This window comes from Alexandromys fortis, unplaced genomic scaffold, assembly GCF_014885135.2.
Source record: "Alexandromys fortis isolate MF-2015 unplaced genomic scaffold, M_Fortis_MF-2015_v1.1 scaffold_18, whole genome shotgun sequence".
NCBI classification, from domain to species: Eukaryota; Metazoa; Chordata; class Mammalia; order Rodentia; family Cricetidae; genus Alexandromys; species Alexandromys fortis.
This window is the reverse complement of record NW_026067897.1, coordinates 7,215,889-7,231,167: the sequence shown is the minus strand read 5'-3', so window position 1 is coordinate 7,231,167 and position 15,279 is coordinate 7,215,889. Positions and strand designations below refer to the sequence as shown.

At 48.1% G+C, this 15,279-nt stretch overlaps 1 protein-coding gene across 7 annotated transcripts in view; it reads left to right on the top strand.

Annotated features, from left to right (window-relative positions):
- The window catches only part of Chd7 (chromodomain helicase DNA binding protein 7), a 175,355-nt gene that overhangs the window by 48,603 nt on the left and 111,473 nt on the right, over nt 1-15,279 (top strand). For 5 of the 7 annotated variants that reach the window (XM_050165210.1, XM_050165219.1, XM_050165184.1 and 2 more), the window contains one exon: nt 12,905-14,715. In XM_050165210.1, coding sequence (XP_050021167.1) covers nt 13,075-14,715 — 1,641 coding nt within the window. In that variant the 5' untranslated portion in view covers nt 12,905-13,074. Of the gene's footprint in view, nt 1-12,904; nt 14,716-15,279 lie in introns of those variants that run through there. The other 2 variants (XM_050165230.1, XM_050165240.1) reach the window with 2 other exon arrangements.

Here is a 15,279-nt window from a genome sequence, read left to right as displayed (position 1 = left end):
ACTGCATGGTTAGCGCACCATATGGTACCCATTTCCCTTCTCGGTGCTGTTGGAGCCTGCAGAACTCTTGGTTCTTGGGGTGGCTTCTGTCTTTGCTGTTTCCTCACCTGCATGCCAGGACTGTTGGTTTTTTTCTCCCCTCATCCGCACGTTCTCTGACAGTGTCCCCTCCACCAAGACGGTGCCTTCTATCTGATGGTGAATGGCTTGCACAGTGTCTTCTCGGCCTTCTCTGGTTAGCATTTTGTTTTCCCCTTACTCTGCCTCGGGAGAGCCACGTGAATTTGCCTTGTACCTCTCTTCCTGCCCACACAATCCTGCCTTTCTTCTGTGCTCCAGAGTTTAGTGAGTGATGTTAACCATTCCCTCACCCAGACCAGAATCCCAGTCGTCCAGAAGCCAGGGAGTGTGGTTGGTGGCTGTCCTGTCTCCTCCTCAGTGCCAAGATCTTCCTGCTCCTGTCTTATACTAAATCCTACTTCCCTAACGTGTGCTCTACATTTTAGTACTGTGATACTTTCTGAAGTCTTGTCTTTCTACTACCATAGCTCAGGCCTTGGCAACGGCTTGAATTATTATAGGAAGGATTATAGGACCTTCATGATCTGGGACACCCTCTCCTACACACACACACACACACACACACACACACACACACACACACACAGCCTCCCTGATGTATGTGTGGACATTTGAGTGTGTTCTGTGCTCTTCAGCCACAGGGAAGAGTCTGGTGGCTTAGTTATCTTTTGGTGTTGAGCACTGACCCCTGAGCTTTGCACACTCTGAACACACACCTTTACCTCTCAGCTCTTGCCCGTGAATCTTACACCATGATGAAAAACCTCTGTATTTCCTCCACTTAATTCAGTAGCACCAGGCACGTGACTGTTGAGCTCTGGCTGCAGCAAGTGTGACAGACAAACTTGAGTTTGTAAATTTCTCTTTACTATCTGGGGATGTAGCTCCTTTCGGTGCCCGAGAATGTGGGTGGAAGGTTGCTAGGTTCTTTGGCCCTGCTGGTAGGAAACAAACACCCAGCTCTGCTTCCTGTCCTCCCTAGGTTTGGGAAGGGCCAGAGCAGGTGATTACACAAGCTTGAGGTAGGGAGGTAGCAGAGCGTGCTGTTCTTCTGGACGGCACAGGATTAGCAGAAATAGTGATGTTGTAATTCCCGCTTCGGTTCCTGCGCCTCCCTGTGCGAGGAAAGGCCCTGAGGAGCCAGCACAGCCCAGGCTGCTTCTGTGCTGGGAAAAGAGGGGCTGCTTGCTTGTGCACCGAGACATTGTAAGATGGCTGATTCTGGCATGCCAGCCTTTCCTTCACGTGCCCATCTAGGGGAGGTATTGGACATATTTAGAGGCGCAGCAGGGAATATTGAAATGGTTCACAATGAAAGAAATATCAAAATATAGCCCATAGTCAGAGCTGAACCTTGAAAAGGGGCGCACGTCCAAAGGACAATAGGGAGAATGGAAAGAGTTCCATCACAGTTAAAGAAACAGTTGGCAGTTGTTCTGCAGGGCGGTGCCCGATTCTGGCAGGTCGAATTCTGTAATTACTAAATTCGCGTGTAGTGAGGACAAGTTGTCTAGATTCTGCTGGTCCAGACAATTTCAACTACAAAGCAGCAAGTAAAAATTTTTTCTAGATCTGGGCAGTGGTGGCACACACCTTTAATCCCAGTAATTGGGAGGCAGAGACAGGCGGATCTCTGTGAGTTCAAGGCCAGCCTGGTCTACAGAGCTACAGAGTTCCTGGTCTAGCTCAGAAGCTACTAGAAAACTCGAACCCCTCCCCCCCTTTTTTAAAAAAAAAAAACTAGATGCTGTTTCACTACTTTAGGGTAGTGGAGTCCCAGGACAAACCAGGTCTATACAGAGAAGCTCTGTTTCAGAAAACAAAACAAAACAAACATGAAAATCTGAGATATGTTTGCTTTTGCCACTGGTGTGGATTGGCCTGAAACCAAGTAAACAGTGAGAAATCTTTAGATAGATTCATTCCCCTCCCCCAATCCCTCTGTCTGTCTGAGACAGATCTACTGCTTCGACCTGGTTGTTCTGGAACTCTGAGATCCTCTTTCCTCTACCTCCTTAGTGAGGATTAACCATCTGTGCCGCCACACCCAGCTGAACTCTTTAGAATCTTTGTGATGGTTTTTTATAGCAAAACCTCTTAAAATTACCTCTGAGAAACGGGCATGAGGTAGAGAATTCTCTCTGTTTGTAGATGTGGTAGACACTGGGATAGGAACTTCGAGTGTGGCTAGGTAGGATATGCTATCAATGTGACTACTGAGGATAACAACCTAACATTTTAATACAAATCTTTTTTGGTTTTTCGAGACGGAGTTTCTCTGTGTAATAGCCCTGGCTGTTCTGGAACTAGCTCTTGTAGACCAGGCTGGCCTTGAACTCCCAGAGATCCGCCTGCCTCTGCCTCCTCTGCCCCACCACCACCCAGCTTTAATCCAGAAACTTAATGAGCAGCCGATGCAGACGGTTAAGTTTGATAAAATCTTAGGAATGGATGAGTGCGGCTGCCTGAGGTCTTAGTAGGTCTAAGTAGGTCTTAGTCCTTATTTTAAAGTCGGATAGGTGTCTGGTTCTTCATGTAATCTTCTGCTTAAACCGAGTATAAAATAAACCGAGGAATCGTCCCGGGCAGCCTTATAAATCACTGCAGTTACTCTCCAGGTCTGGAGACAGCTCATCTGACCATATGGAACCTTTCTTACCGTGAGGGTCTGTCCTTCCGTCTTGCCAACTTAAGCTGTACTTCAGAGTTAATCTGTGATCAAAATGAACACGTTGTAGACATTGGAGATGGAAGACTTCTTTTTGAACTGGAACCCAAGATTTGCAATAGCAGCCTAGTTGCAGTAATTGTGCCCGCTCACACGGAAAGCGCAGAGTCAGAAGCGGCTTGGGAGGTGATTTTCAGGGGGAATCAGGTTATCACAGTTAGCTTTCAAAGTAGCATGTTGATGTGGGAAAATAGTAACAGTTTGTTAGGAAATCCAACGTAATAAAAAGATTTAGCTTATGAGTAAATTTGCTTAGATAGTAAAAGTGTCTTAACGAATTAATTTTTCTGCAACACAGAGCTGCTTGGGGAAGGTAACCTGCACGGTTCTGTGGAGTGAGAGAGAGCAGCTTATAGCTGAGCCTTGCCTGTAGATGCCGGAAAATATAAGGTTAAATATATGGAGCTTGTGGAGAAAAGCCTTTCTAATCACAAGCTAATGTGAGCAGAGCACTTAATTGGCCCAGAGACACGTCAGGGTGGCTTTAGCGGCATAAAACTGGCAGTTTTGATTATACTTGAAAATACTTGAATGTAGTAAATGTAGGCGTAAAGATGTTTTACAGCTATGTTAAAGTTTGAAATGATTTTGAAATAGCGGGAATGAAACTATTCGCTCCGCATTCCGGCCTAATTCCCTCCTAATTTCCTCTCACCTGTCAGCCCGATTTATTTGACATCGGAATCGAGTGACTCGCTTATTGGGTGTGTAGCTATGTTTTCTGCTGTTCTTGCTGTGGATCTAACCTTCCGAGAGTACCTGCAGTTTTCTAAAGCACTTTCTCAGATGCTCTTCAGACGTCTCAACCACCTTTATGATTCTGTCTGTTGCTACACTGCTCGCTTCTCTGGAAATCTGTTCTTAAGTGATTCCCGAGCATTTCTCTTTTGTGTTAGTCTGGTGCCTCAGGCATCAGCTAGTCCTAGAAGGGCTCCAGCTTGCTGAGGGGCCCTGCTTTCTCTCCTGTGGTACTTGCTTGTAAGTGTGTTCAAGTTTATTCATGACGGGCAAGGCCTTCCACCATATGCTGATCTATCAAAGAGAATAACTTATTTTTATCTGTAGTGTTACCTAAAGTTTGTTTTTTTTTTTTTTAAATAGGGAAAAGAATGTTGCTAGTTATGCTGGAGAGATTTATGTAACTCACCACAAACTGTAGTCATGTGAGAAAAGGAGACCTCGGTGGAGAAAACGCCTCTGTAAGATCAGGCTGTGGGCCAGCCTGTAGGGCATTTTGTTAAGTAGTGACTGATGGGCAAGGGCCCAGCCCGTAGTGTTTGGAACTGCCTTTGGCCTGGTGGTCCAAGATTATATAAGAAAGCAGGCTGAGCAGGCCATGTAGAGCAAGCCACTGAGCAGCACCCTACCTCTGTGGGCTCTGCCTCAGCTCCTGCCTTTAAGTTCCTTCCCTTCTTGAGTTCCTGTCCTGACTTCCTTCAGTGATGGACCACACTGTGGAAGTGTGAGTCAGATAACCCTCCCCAGCTTGCTCTTTAGTCCCTTGAAGTGGTTGAACACTGACTAAGACACCAGTATGTCACAACCCCCCTCTAATGACCCCCTGATTCCACTGTTCAAATCAGGAAGCATTGATTACATTTATAGTTTTAAAAATTACTTTAGGTGTATGGGTATTTTGCTTGCATATATGTCCGTGCACCATATGCAGGCATGGTGCCCACAGGGGTCAGAAGAGGGTGTCAGATGTCCTGGACCTGGAGTTATAGATTGTCTTAAGGCACCGTGCGGGTGCTGGGAATTGAAGTCAGTGCCCTTAATGCTCACCCCCACCCATCTCTCCAACCCAAGTGAATACACTTTTAAACTCCCCCAGAAATCTGGAAAAAAATGTTTTATTTCTGCTTTCCAGAACTCTTTTCAGTGTAAAAGAATATAGGAAATGTTCATTGCAGTTGGCTGGCTCAGCTGCGGAAAGTAATCCAAGAGCACACTCCCCATAGGAGCGCTCGCTGGGCTGCTCTTAGCATGTTGTCCTTGTCCTGCCTGCCTCTGGTGTCCTCCAGGAGTCTGTGATGCCTGGGTACCTGGACAGAGGGTGGCCCAGGGCATCTCTTCCCTGCTTCTTCTGCTTCACAGCTATTTGTTAGAAGGCTGAGCACTAGGATGGATGTGTGCAGAGGAAACTGGAGGCTCGAAACAGATAAAACGTAGAGAAATACTTTCTGATGTTAATTTTTTATTTTTATTTTTATTTTTTTTGTTTTATTTTGTTTTGTTTGTTTTTTTTGAGACGGGTTCTCCATGTAGCTTTGACTGTCCTAGAACTCACTCTGTAGACCATGCTGACTTCAAACTCAGAGATCTGCCTGCCTCTGCCTCCCAGGTGCTGGGATTAAAGGAGTGCGCCACCACCATCTGTTTAGGAAGTTTTATAAAATTTTTATTAGTCTTCCTTCAGTCTTTGGCAGGATGGTTAAGTCTGGAATTTAATTTTTCTTCAACTTAAATATGATCCCCCCCCTGCCTCAGACAGTTTCTTTGTATAGTCCTGGCTGTCCTAAAGTAGCTCCACAGAGCCAGGTCTACAGACCAGGCTGGCCTCCGACTCCCAGAGATCCGCTTGCTCTGCCTCCCAAATGCTGGGATTAAAGGCTGCACCACTGCTGCCTGGCTTAAATATGTTAAAAAGTTTATGTATTTTTGAATCTGCCTCTATCTTCTGTATTAGTTTACAATATAAAGTTAGTTAAAGTTACGTAGGATAACATTAAGACGTTATGAGATTAGATATATTTTATGTACGAGGATATAGTACAGTTGTGTGCATAGACGTGTACGCTCTCACTGCTCTCGTGTGCCTGCTGCGACGGTCGGCATTGTTGTAGTGTGTGACAGGGCCGCGCTGAGTGGCATGCAGCATGCAGACCATGCTGAATTTGTCTTACTAGGTATGGTAGGAGGCGAGCTGCCTCTGGGCTCGCTCAGGTCAGGCTGGTTTCTGCCTGCTCATGGTCTACCTTCAAGGAACTGGCTTCAGGGATGACAGTTGAGGCTGGGTTGCAGGTGAAGGCCTTTCTCTGAAGGATGTAATTTCTGAATTTTTTTTTTTTTTTTGTACCAGAGTGGCACAACTTGGGGATGGGGCAATATGATCGTTTTGATCATTTAGAAAAAAATGCCTGGGCCCTCAGTTTCTGGAGTTGTTCGCCTAGTCCTGTTTGATTTGTCACCTTTAAAGCAAACACCAGTTCTCAGCTCATGGGGGTGGGGGGGTTTCTCATCTGAAAGGCAGTTTAGACTATCCAGACATCTCAAGGTTATGTAGAAATAACCGAAAGGTTTCAGCAAGAACCTGTGAAATAGTCCATTGTGTAACGTAGCACTAGACTATTGTTAACTGAATTTTCTTGCTTACCGAAATGGTCGCTAAGCAGATGGACATATCTTTAATGTAAACCACTCCTAGATGCCCTCTGCTTTTCAGATTTGCCACCGAGGACTGGAGGAACTTTTTTTGGATGAAGTCAGTATTGTTGGCCAGTTGCAGATGCCAGCAGGGCGGCCTTTTCCCCTTTAAATGCTTTGTCATTGTATGGCTTGCTTGGTTCCCTGAAACAAGTGTCTCTTGCTATTGTTTGTTCTCACTTGAAGTGGTCCTCCATCCTGACACAGAGGGAAAACTCCCGGTCTGAGAGCAGGGTGTCCCAGCATTCCCGTGCAGAACCTATCACGGGGCTGGGGTGGCCTGAGACTCTATTTCAGCCTAGAGGTCCATGTTCCTGTCCTTACACCCCTGCTCAAGTGTAAGTCTCCAGGAAGAGTCAGGGCATTGGCAAAACACAAAGTAGAGGGAGTTCGTGGTGCTTTGTAACCCTCAGCTAGGTGGGTCTATCAGGGAGGGTCTCAGAACCAGCTCGAGGAGGGAGTCTGGAAACAACTTCAGACAGGTGTTAACAAGGACCTTAGATGAGAAAGAAGCCCGGCTGCCCTTGAGGGGGTGAGGAGGCCAGAGGAAAACAAGTTGCAGAGGGGTGGTTGTTAATCCTTCAGGGCTTGATGTACTTCAGAAGGGAGTGTTAGGGCAGAGGGAAAGGATTTTGGGGAGTTCAGAATGGAGGGGTACTCGGGCACCCGAGGACAGCATGCATCCAGCCACACTCAAACATTTATACAGGATCCTGAAAGCCAAGGGAATGCCCTTAAGGATTTCACGAGAAGCAAGGAATGACTCAATATCACTACAGAGGATTGGCAATGCCTGGGACCTGGCAGAACCAGGGCACCTTCCAATTTCATGTCCTTCACTAACCCCCAGTGGCCTGACCAGGAGGAGGAGGTGGTGGAGGAGGAGGATGAAGAGGAAGGGGTGGTCCGGGTCCAGATGGACCTGAGACGGGGTGAGCGAGTTCAGAATATTTGACGGGTTTTGCTGGAGCAGCAAGCTGCCTGGGGACAGGGCCACATCTGTTTGGCTCAGCATTGTGTATGCAGGGTGTCAGATGGCCGCCTGCGGTCTTACGTCACCACGATTGCTTATTGCCTGCTGAAAAAACTGAGAGCCTTCCGTGCAATCTCTGTTGAGCTTTAAAACTTATTTTATGGTCCCGGTGATCAAATCCAGGGCCATATGCTTGCCAAGCAGACACGCTACCATAAGGTGCACGACCAGTCCCATGGTTTTCATTCATTCGTTCATTCATTCATTCGGTGGTGTTTTTGAGACAGGGTCTCGCTCTGTAGCACTGGCTTGGAATTTGTTATGTAGACCGGGCTGGTCTTGAACTCACAGTGATCCACCTGCCTCTGCCTCTTGAGTTCTGGGATTAAAGGTGTGAGTCACCACGCTCAGCTCCCGGTTTTAGTTTAGATACATCATTTGGACTAAGGCAGGCTTTCAGAAGGAACTCTTATCTTTCTAAACACTTTTCTTGTATAGTTAAGAATTATTCCTCTCACAGCTAAACGTCTCAAAAACAGGAATGTTAGAAAATAGAGAAAGGAGAGATTTTATAGGTTGAAAGTGTATTTAAAATGGATATTTGGGGGGGAAAAATCCACATCACAAAGGATGGTATTGGCATTTGAAATAATACCAACCTTTGTGAGCAAGAATGGGTACTATTCAGTATGGCCTCTTTCTGGAAAGGGTCTTCAGGGAGAAATGAACAGCCTTGCTGTCCTGGGCTTTCTGCACCTATGGAGGTGTTCCCTGCGTGCACTGTTTGGTGAATGTCTCTTGAGAACTTGAATGCGGTTTGTAAGAGCAAGAACTGCATTTTTAATTTTTTTTTTTAGTTTTGATTATTTTAAATGGTAATGTGGCTAGTAGCTGCTGGTGTAGACAGCGCGATCTTAGCACATCAGCAATGCCCAAGCAAATAAGGGAGGAAGAAAGTGTGGACTTGGCCAGAGAGTTCCGGAAGGGCACCACTTGGTCCAGCAGGCAGACCCGAAGCTGACTGGTGATGAACCGATGTTCTGATGTTGTTTGGAGGCACTTCCCGAGTCCTTCATCTGGATGCTTGTCAGCTGGATAGATGCCCTTCCCAACAGCAAGCATTGGCCCCACTGGATTTTCCTCTTTCCAAGTTGGCCGTTGGAGGCTGTGTTGGGGGTAGAGAGATGGCCGCCCATGGGCGCTGTCCAGGGTTCTCAGCAGAGAGCGCTTTGTCTTCTATGTGTGCATCTATCATCACCACAGGGATTCCGTTCTTCTCTTGGGGTGTGAGTGGCCTCTCTTTGGGCCGTGGTGAGGTTGCTGGTGTGCTGTGTGCCAGTTCACACCTTTGGAGACTGATGGCCACTTCCCTCTGACCAGAATCTGCCGGTTCTTCTCAGGTCCTTCGGAGGTAGGGAAGTTGAAAGAGCCACAAATGAAATTAGCTGTAGCCAACCCTCGTATCTCAGTGCATACCCTAGGTCTGCACACTTGCCAAGGCGTGTGGGGCGTTCCTGGAAGAGTTCTGCCGTCTACATGGTTGAACTAGAGGAACCGTTGGCATCTGACAGGTGTTTGGAATTCGCCTGTTTCTGACAAGAATTCTGCGGCTCTGCGGTGCTACAGAAAAACTCAAGTGTACAGAAGGGTAGCGGTGGCGCACACCTTTAATCCCAGCATGCAGAAGGCAGAGGCAGGAGGATCTCTGTGAGCTTGAGTCCAATCTGGTCTTTAGAGCTAGTTCCAGGACTGTTATACAGAGAAACCCTGCCTTGAAAAACAAAACAAAACGAAAAACCAAAAGAAAAATCTCAAATGCACAAATGCTGTTGTGCGTTCAGAATCATGCGGTAAATAGGAAATGGTTAAGTTTGAGGTTGACAAGTCTCTGCATTAAGTAATCAGTGTGATCCTGGATAATAAAAACTAACTTATTATGAAATATTCTTAAATATTTACAACTTCTTGTTGACCTCTTGTGTATCTGTTGCTTGCAATGGTGATTTTTTTATTTTCAATTTAAAAAAATTTTAAGAATTGAGTCTGTGGTTTTATATGTGCTAGGCAATCATTGAGCCATATCCTCGGCTCAGCAAGCACTGAGCCACATCCTCGGCTCAGCAAGCATCGAGCCACATCCTCGGCTCAGCAAGCACTGAGTTACATCCTCTGCTCATTGCTGGTTCCTTGTGCTGTTTACTTGTTTCGCCGTGCATGTTTATTCCCAGGGAAATGACCAGCAGTCCCTGCTTGGTTCTCTCGTGTGCTTGTTCTGGAAACTGTCTTAGAAGGGATTGAATTTACTTCTCTTTGAAGAAGCATTGTTTTATGCCCCCCGAATAAAGGAGGCCCTAGACTGGCTTCAGTCTTCTGCCATCTTAGCCATGCATCACTTTCCATTGGGGGAACTGTTTGTTATAAGACACTTAGTCTGTTAACATATAAAAGGGTTTTTCCGTCTGTGAAGAGGAGCTTGGGGCAGGAGGCCCCAAAGTGCTCACCAGCTCAGAACTGCTTCTAGCTGGTATTGTGGTGTACTTCTGCCAGTGCTGATAGTTCTCCTAGGTAACAGCTTTGCACCCCTTTGCTCACTTCCAAACGCATATGTCTTGCGAATGCTCCTTCAGTTCACACCAGGTTTCATAAGGGTTAAGTGGAAATTATGGAAATGCTTTTCACTCTCTTCTGGCCACTTTTAATACATAGCCCCTAGAAAGTGAACGCCTTTTTCTGATTGTGACTCAGGTGTGGCCCACTGGACAGTAGTGTGCAGCCGTAGGCAATGCGGACATTGAGTGTGCAGAAGGGTGAAACCTTCACAGTGGAGTTCTATTTTAAATATGATATATTTTTATTTTTCGAGACAGGGTTTCTCTGTAGCTTTGGTGCCCATCCTGGAACTAGCTCTTGTAGACCAGGCTGGCCTCGAACTCCCAGAGATCGGCCTGATTTTATAAAGCCAGAATATCATATACTGCAACCTGGGCATTCAGATGGTCTTAATCCAATAAAAAGGCAACCAAAATCAATTAATTAGGTTAGCTCAGGTCAGAAGTATGGAGTATAGTTACCAGGTGATTCCTGGCACCGTTGCCAGTTGGTCCTAGGGGTCTGCAGAGGAGCAAGGTGGTGTTGACGGCCCCAATGCTAGCCGTCACCCATGGACCATGCAGAGCCACAGGTTTTCAGCTCCTCTGCCGGGGGCACACCTGAGTGTGGTCACAGCTGCACCGGGTGACATGCTTACTTGATACCATTTAATGCTGGCATTTTTCATGCCTCCGGGAGCGGATTCTTAATGGGAATGAGTAGGGAACCGGAAGGAGGGGAACAAAGCCAAGTGTCTAGTATAATTACTCTCAGTGAGGCCCTGTTTTGTCTCATGCCTGCACAACTTCCTTTCCCCTTCTGCTGGACCCTTAGCTGGTGAAATGCAATTGCCAGCTCCACTGTAGCTGCTCCACGCTGGCTCTGGATGCCCCAGGCTCCATGGTCCTGCAGGAGGGAGGGCACCAGGGGGCCTCTGTGCTCCCTTCCCCCAGCACAGGGGGGGCCAGGATCTTCCCAGGCTGTATCATCCCCCCTCCCTCGATGCTTGGTGGGCCCCAGCCAAGGAAGCTGTTGAGGCCTGAAGCAAGGTCTTCCAGAACATATAAGCCACACTACTTTCCTTAAGCTGGTGCACGGCAGGCTTAAGATGTTTCCGAGTTCACGGTACCTATTTATTTCCTGGGAAGTTAAGAGCGAGACTCGACGAAGTGAAGACTGACTTTTTAAGCTTTTTAGGTTAGGCACAAGTTTAGTTTATTGTTATTTGTTGCATTTGGCACTGGAGATTTCCACTACGGGGCTCTGGATTTTCAGCCGTTCTCTGGCAAAGCAGCACACTTCCGTCAGAACGGCTTTCACGTGTGCCCGGTTCTCCTGTCTGACCTCTGCATTTGGAGAAAGTCGATCAGAAAGCTGACGGCAGTTAGTGGCAGAGTGAGGAGACCTTTGCTGTTGGCTGGCAGCTGTCACCTGAAAGCCCCAGACCTGGAGACCCTCTCAGGTGTCACGTCTGTGGCGCTGACAGTGAGCAGGAATGTTGTTTACATTTTCATAGGCAGAGCTCCCTCCGTGGTAGGAATATGTTAGAGTAGGGCAGGAGGAGCGGATGGCGTCTGTCTCACTGGGTGGCTCGGCTGAGGAGCAGAGTTGCTCCTTTCCATATCCTCACAGAAGTGCACAGCAGAATCCATGACCGAGTTTGCTCAGGGCATCGCCAGAACTTCTTCACCGTGTGTGCTTCCGTGCCCCAAGTGGGTCAGTATCACACAGTGCCTGGTGTGCTTGTAAGAGGAAATTAATGGGTTAAATTCCAAAGATGTCTAAGATTTCGGGCATTTTTCTTACGTGAACTCATTCTTTATTATGTTGTTGACTGAACAAGCTGTGGACAAAAGCACTTGTCTGTTTTGCTGGTTGAAGCATTCTTCAGATGAAATTGGCTATTTTTATCTGACCCCAAACCTATCAGAAAGAGTTTACAGAGAAGTCAGAGCACCTTCAATATATATATATATATATATAATCTCCCCCCTATGCTAACAGTCTGCCTACACTGCTACAGCTCTACTTCTAGACTGCTTGCCTAGGAGGTAGAGGCACGCGCCAGATAGCCACACTCCCTCCTGCTGTGTCCTGCTTTGTCCTATAAGAGTTTGAAAAGGTCTGGTGGATATTTTTAACTTGATTCTGTTAAAGTAACATCCAGTTTTGACTAGTTTCTGAAGAGGCCTCTGTCTCTACCAACAAGAATAGTCACCGGCTGTCCGCTAGTTTCCCTGAGTGGTCACTTGGGGTCCTTAGCCCTCAGCAGAGCTGACGGTGGGGCATAATGAAGCCGGTGTCTGGACCCTGCCACCGTCCGCCCCACAGATCTGGAACGCCGTGGGCCCGGAGCCATGCGTCAGATCGTTCCTCGTGGAGAATGAAAGCTCTTCTTTTAGTCTGCCTCTGAATCCTGCCTATTCCTGCTATTAACATAATGAAATTATGAATTTATTGTGCTGTTCCCAAGCCTGCTTTTCAGCCTCATTATGGGCGCTTTCTTGTCGGAGGCCCGTGTTGCCGCCGCGCAGTTGTATGTGGGCTGTAAATATCTAATTTGTACAAAATGACTGATTTTGGTATTTGTGTAATCCTCCAGTCAATTTCACTAAGTTGGGCTTTTCGCGGTCCTTGGTGCTGTGCTCATCTGATTACCGTGATGCTCAGGGGAGTGGGGTTAAGGGCGCCTGTTGGTAACCAGAGCATTTCCAGGGCTTTGGTTCAGCAGATGGGTTGCTTGGCTGTATTCATACATCTGCCTGCCTGCCTGCCTGCTGTGGCAGCTGCTGCTGCTCCATGTTGTGTTCTTTTGTTCCGTTCCATCCAAGAGCGCAATGTGAGGAAGTGTAGTGAATGGATTAATTTAAGGTTAAGGTTAGTGTTTTGCTGGCTTTCTACGTAACCGATCATAATGCGTCTGGGAGAAGCTAATGAGTTTCCCTTAGAGTGAGCTAGATTTGTAAAATACAGCTCAGCAAGGGGCCTAGATCAGTATTGTTGATGGAAGCTAAATTCAAATGTGTAAAATACTGGCAGTTTTTATCACTGGTTCCTAATTCTTTGTTTTCCTTTTCTCTTCCTTCCTACCCACTGCTCCCTTCCAGGACCTGTATCCAGACTTCGCCCGACACTGCAGGGTCCAAGAGAATTAAAGAAATCTAGAATGACATGAAGAAGATTAGTCAAGGATTGTAGGCTTTGAGGACAAGCCCCTCAGTGAGGAAGCACAGACAAGCTCCCGAGCTGTGTTTGCAGGAGCGTGTGTTGGAAGAAGATGGCGGATCCAGGAATGATGAGTCTCTTTGGCGAGGATGGGAATATATTCAGTGAGGGCCTGGAAGGCCTTGGGGAATGTGGCTATCCTGAAAACCCAGTGAACCCCATGGGTCAGCAGATACCCATGGAACAAGGCTTCCCCTCTTTACAGCCACCCCTTCATCATCCTTCCGCCAATCAGAATCAAACCAAGTTGACCCATTTTGATCACTATAATCAGTACGAACAGAAGATGCATCTGATGGATCAGCCTAGCAGGATGATGGGCAGCGCCCCTGGGAACGGGCTGGCATCCCCGCACTCGCAGTTCCACACCCCTCCTGTTCCCCAGGTGCCACACGGAGGCAGCGGCGGCAGTCAGATGGGAGTCTACCCCGGCATGCAGAGCGAAAGGCATGGGCAGTCTTTTGTGGACGGTGGCTCCATGTGGGGCCCGCGGGCCGTCCAGGTACCAGACCAGATCCGAGCCCCCTACCAGCAGCAGCCACCGCAGCCAGCTCCGTCGGGGCCGCCGGCACAGGGCCACCCCCAGCACATGCCGCCGATGGGCAGCTACATGGCGCGCGGGGATTTTTCCATGCCGCAGCATGGCCAGCCGCAGCAGAGGATGGGCCAGTTTCCCCAAGGTCAAGAGGGCCTCAGCCAGGGAAACCCTTTCATTGCCACCTCAGGACCCGGCCACTTGTCGCACCTGCCCCAGCAGAGCCCCAGCATGGCCCCTTCCCTGCGTCACCCGGTGCAGCAGTTTCACCACCCCCCTACTGCTCTCCACGGGGAGTCCGTGGCCCACAGTCCCAGATTCTCCCCAAATCCTCCTCAACAAGGGGCCGTCCGGCCGCAAACCCTTAACTTTAGTTCTCGGAGCCAGACGGTCCCCTCCCCTACTGTAAACAACTCAGGGCAGTACTCTCGATACCCTTACAGTAACCTAAATCAGGGATTAGTTAACAGTACAGGGATGAATCAGAACTTAGGCCTTACAAACAGTTCTCCAATGAATCAGTCCGTACCAAGATACCCCAACGCTGTAGGATTCCCGTCAAGCAGTGGTCAAGGACTAAGGCACCAGCAGCCCATCCACGCCAGTGGCTCACTTAACCAAATGAACACACAAACTATGCATCCTTCACAGCCTCAGGGAACTTATGCCTCTCCACCTCCCATGTCACCCATGAAAGCAATGAGTAATCCAGCAGGCACGCCTCCTCCGCAAGTCAGGCCCGGAAGTGCTGGGATGCCCATGGAAGTTGGCAGTTATCCAAATATGCCCCACCCTCAGCCATCTCACCAGCCCCCTGGTGCCATGGGACTCGGACAGAGGAATATAGGCCCCAGAAACATGCAGCAGCCTCGTCCATTCATGGGCATGTCCTCGGCACCGAGGGAGTTGACCGGGCACATGAGACCAAACGGTTGTCCTGGTGTTGGCCTTGCAGATCCACAAGCCATCCAGGAGCGACTGATCCCCGGCCCACAGCATCCTGGTCAACAGCCATCTTTTCAGCAGCTGCCAACCTGCCCTCCACTCCAGACCCACCCAGGCTTACATCAGTCTTCCCCGCCACACCCTCATCACCAGCCTTGGGCACAACTCCACCCGTCACCCCAGAGTACCCCGCAGAAAGTGCCTGTGCATCAGGTAAGGAGACGCCGCCGGGCGTGAGAGCCAGCATGGCCGCCTTGTCTGATTAGCATCGTGAAAATGGTTTCCTCGCGAACACCTTGAGATTTTAGCCTGTAGTTTGTCTCCACCCGCATGATGGCCTTTATTTACTTATTTACTAACTCTCTGGCTCATTCCTTCAAGAATTCCTTAATCCCTGTGTCCTGGGAATTGTACTAGGTGTGATGATATAATTGACTGAGACTAGGCTCACTCATCAGAAAAAGGTGTTTTCTTTTTTTTCTTTTTTTCTTTTTTTGTTACCATCTCTCTCCTCCTCCTTTCCCTGTCTGAAAAATACAGTGAGGCTTGGTTTCCAGCAGAAGTTTGTGCGTTAACATCCTTTACCTCCTTTCGTTTACCTTCTGTGGGAAGCTGTGGAATCCGTGAGTTGACCAACTGTACAGAGTGTGAATTTGCGTGGTAGGAAAGAACAGCGATTGGTGGCGGAGAGGAGTTGGTTTGAGGCTTGTGCGCCAGCGCTGAAGGAGCACAGTTAGCTCCCCAATTTATATTTACAAAGACATTTTTCCTCCTTTG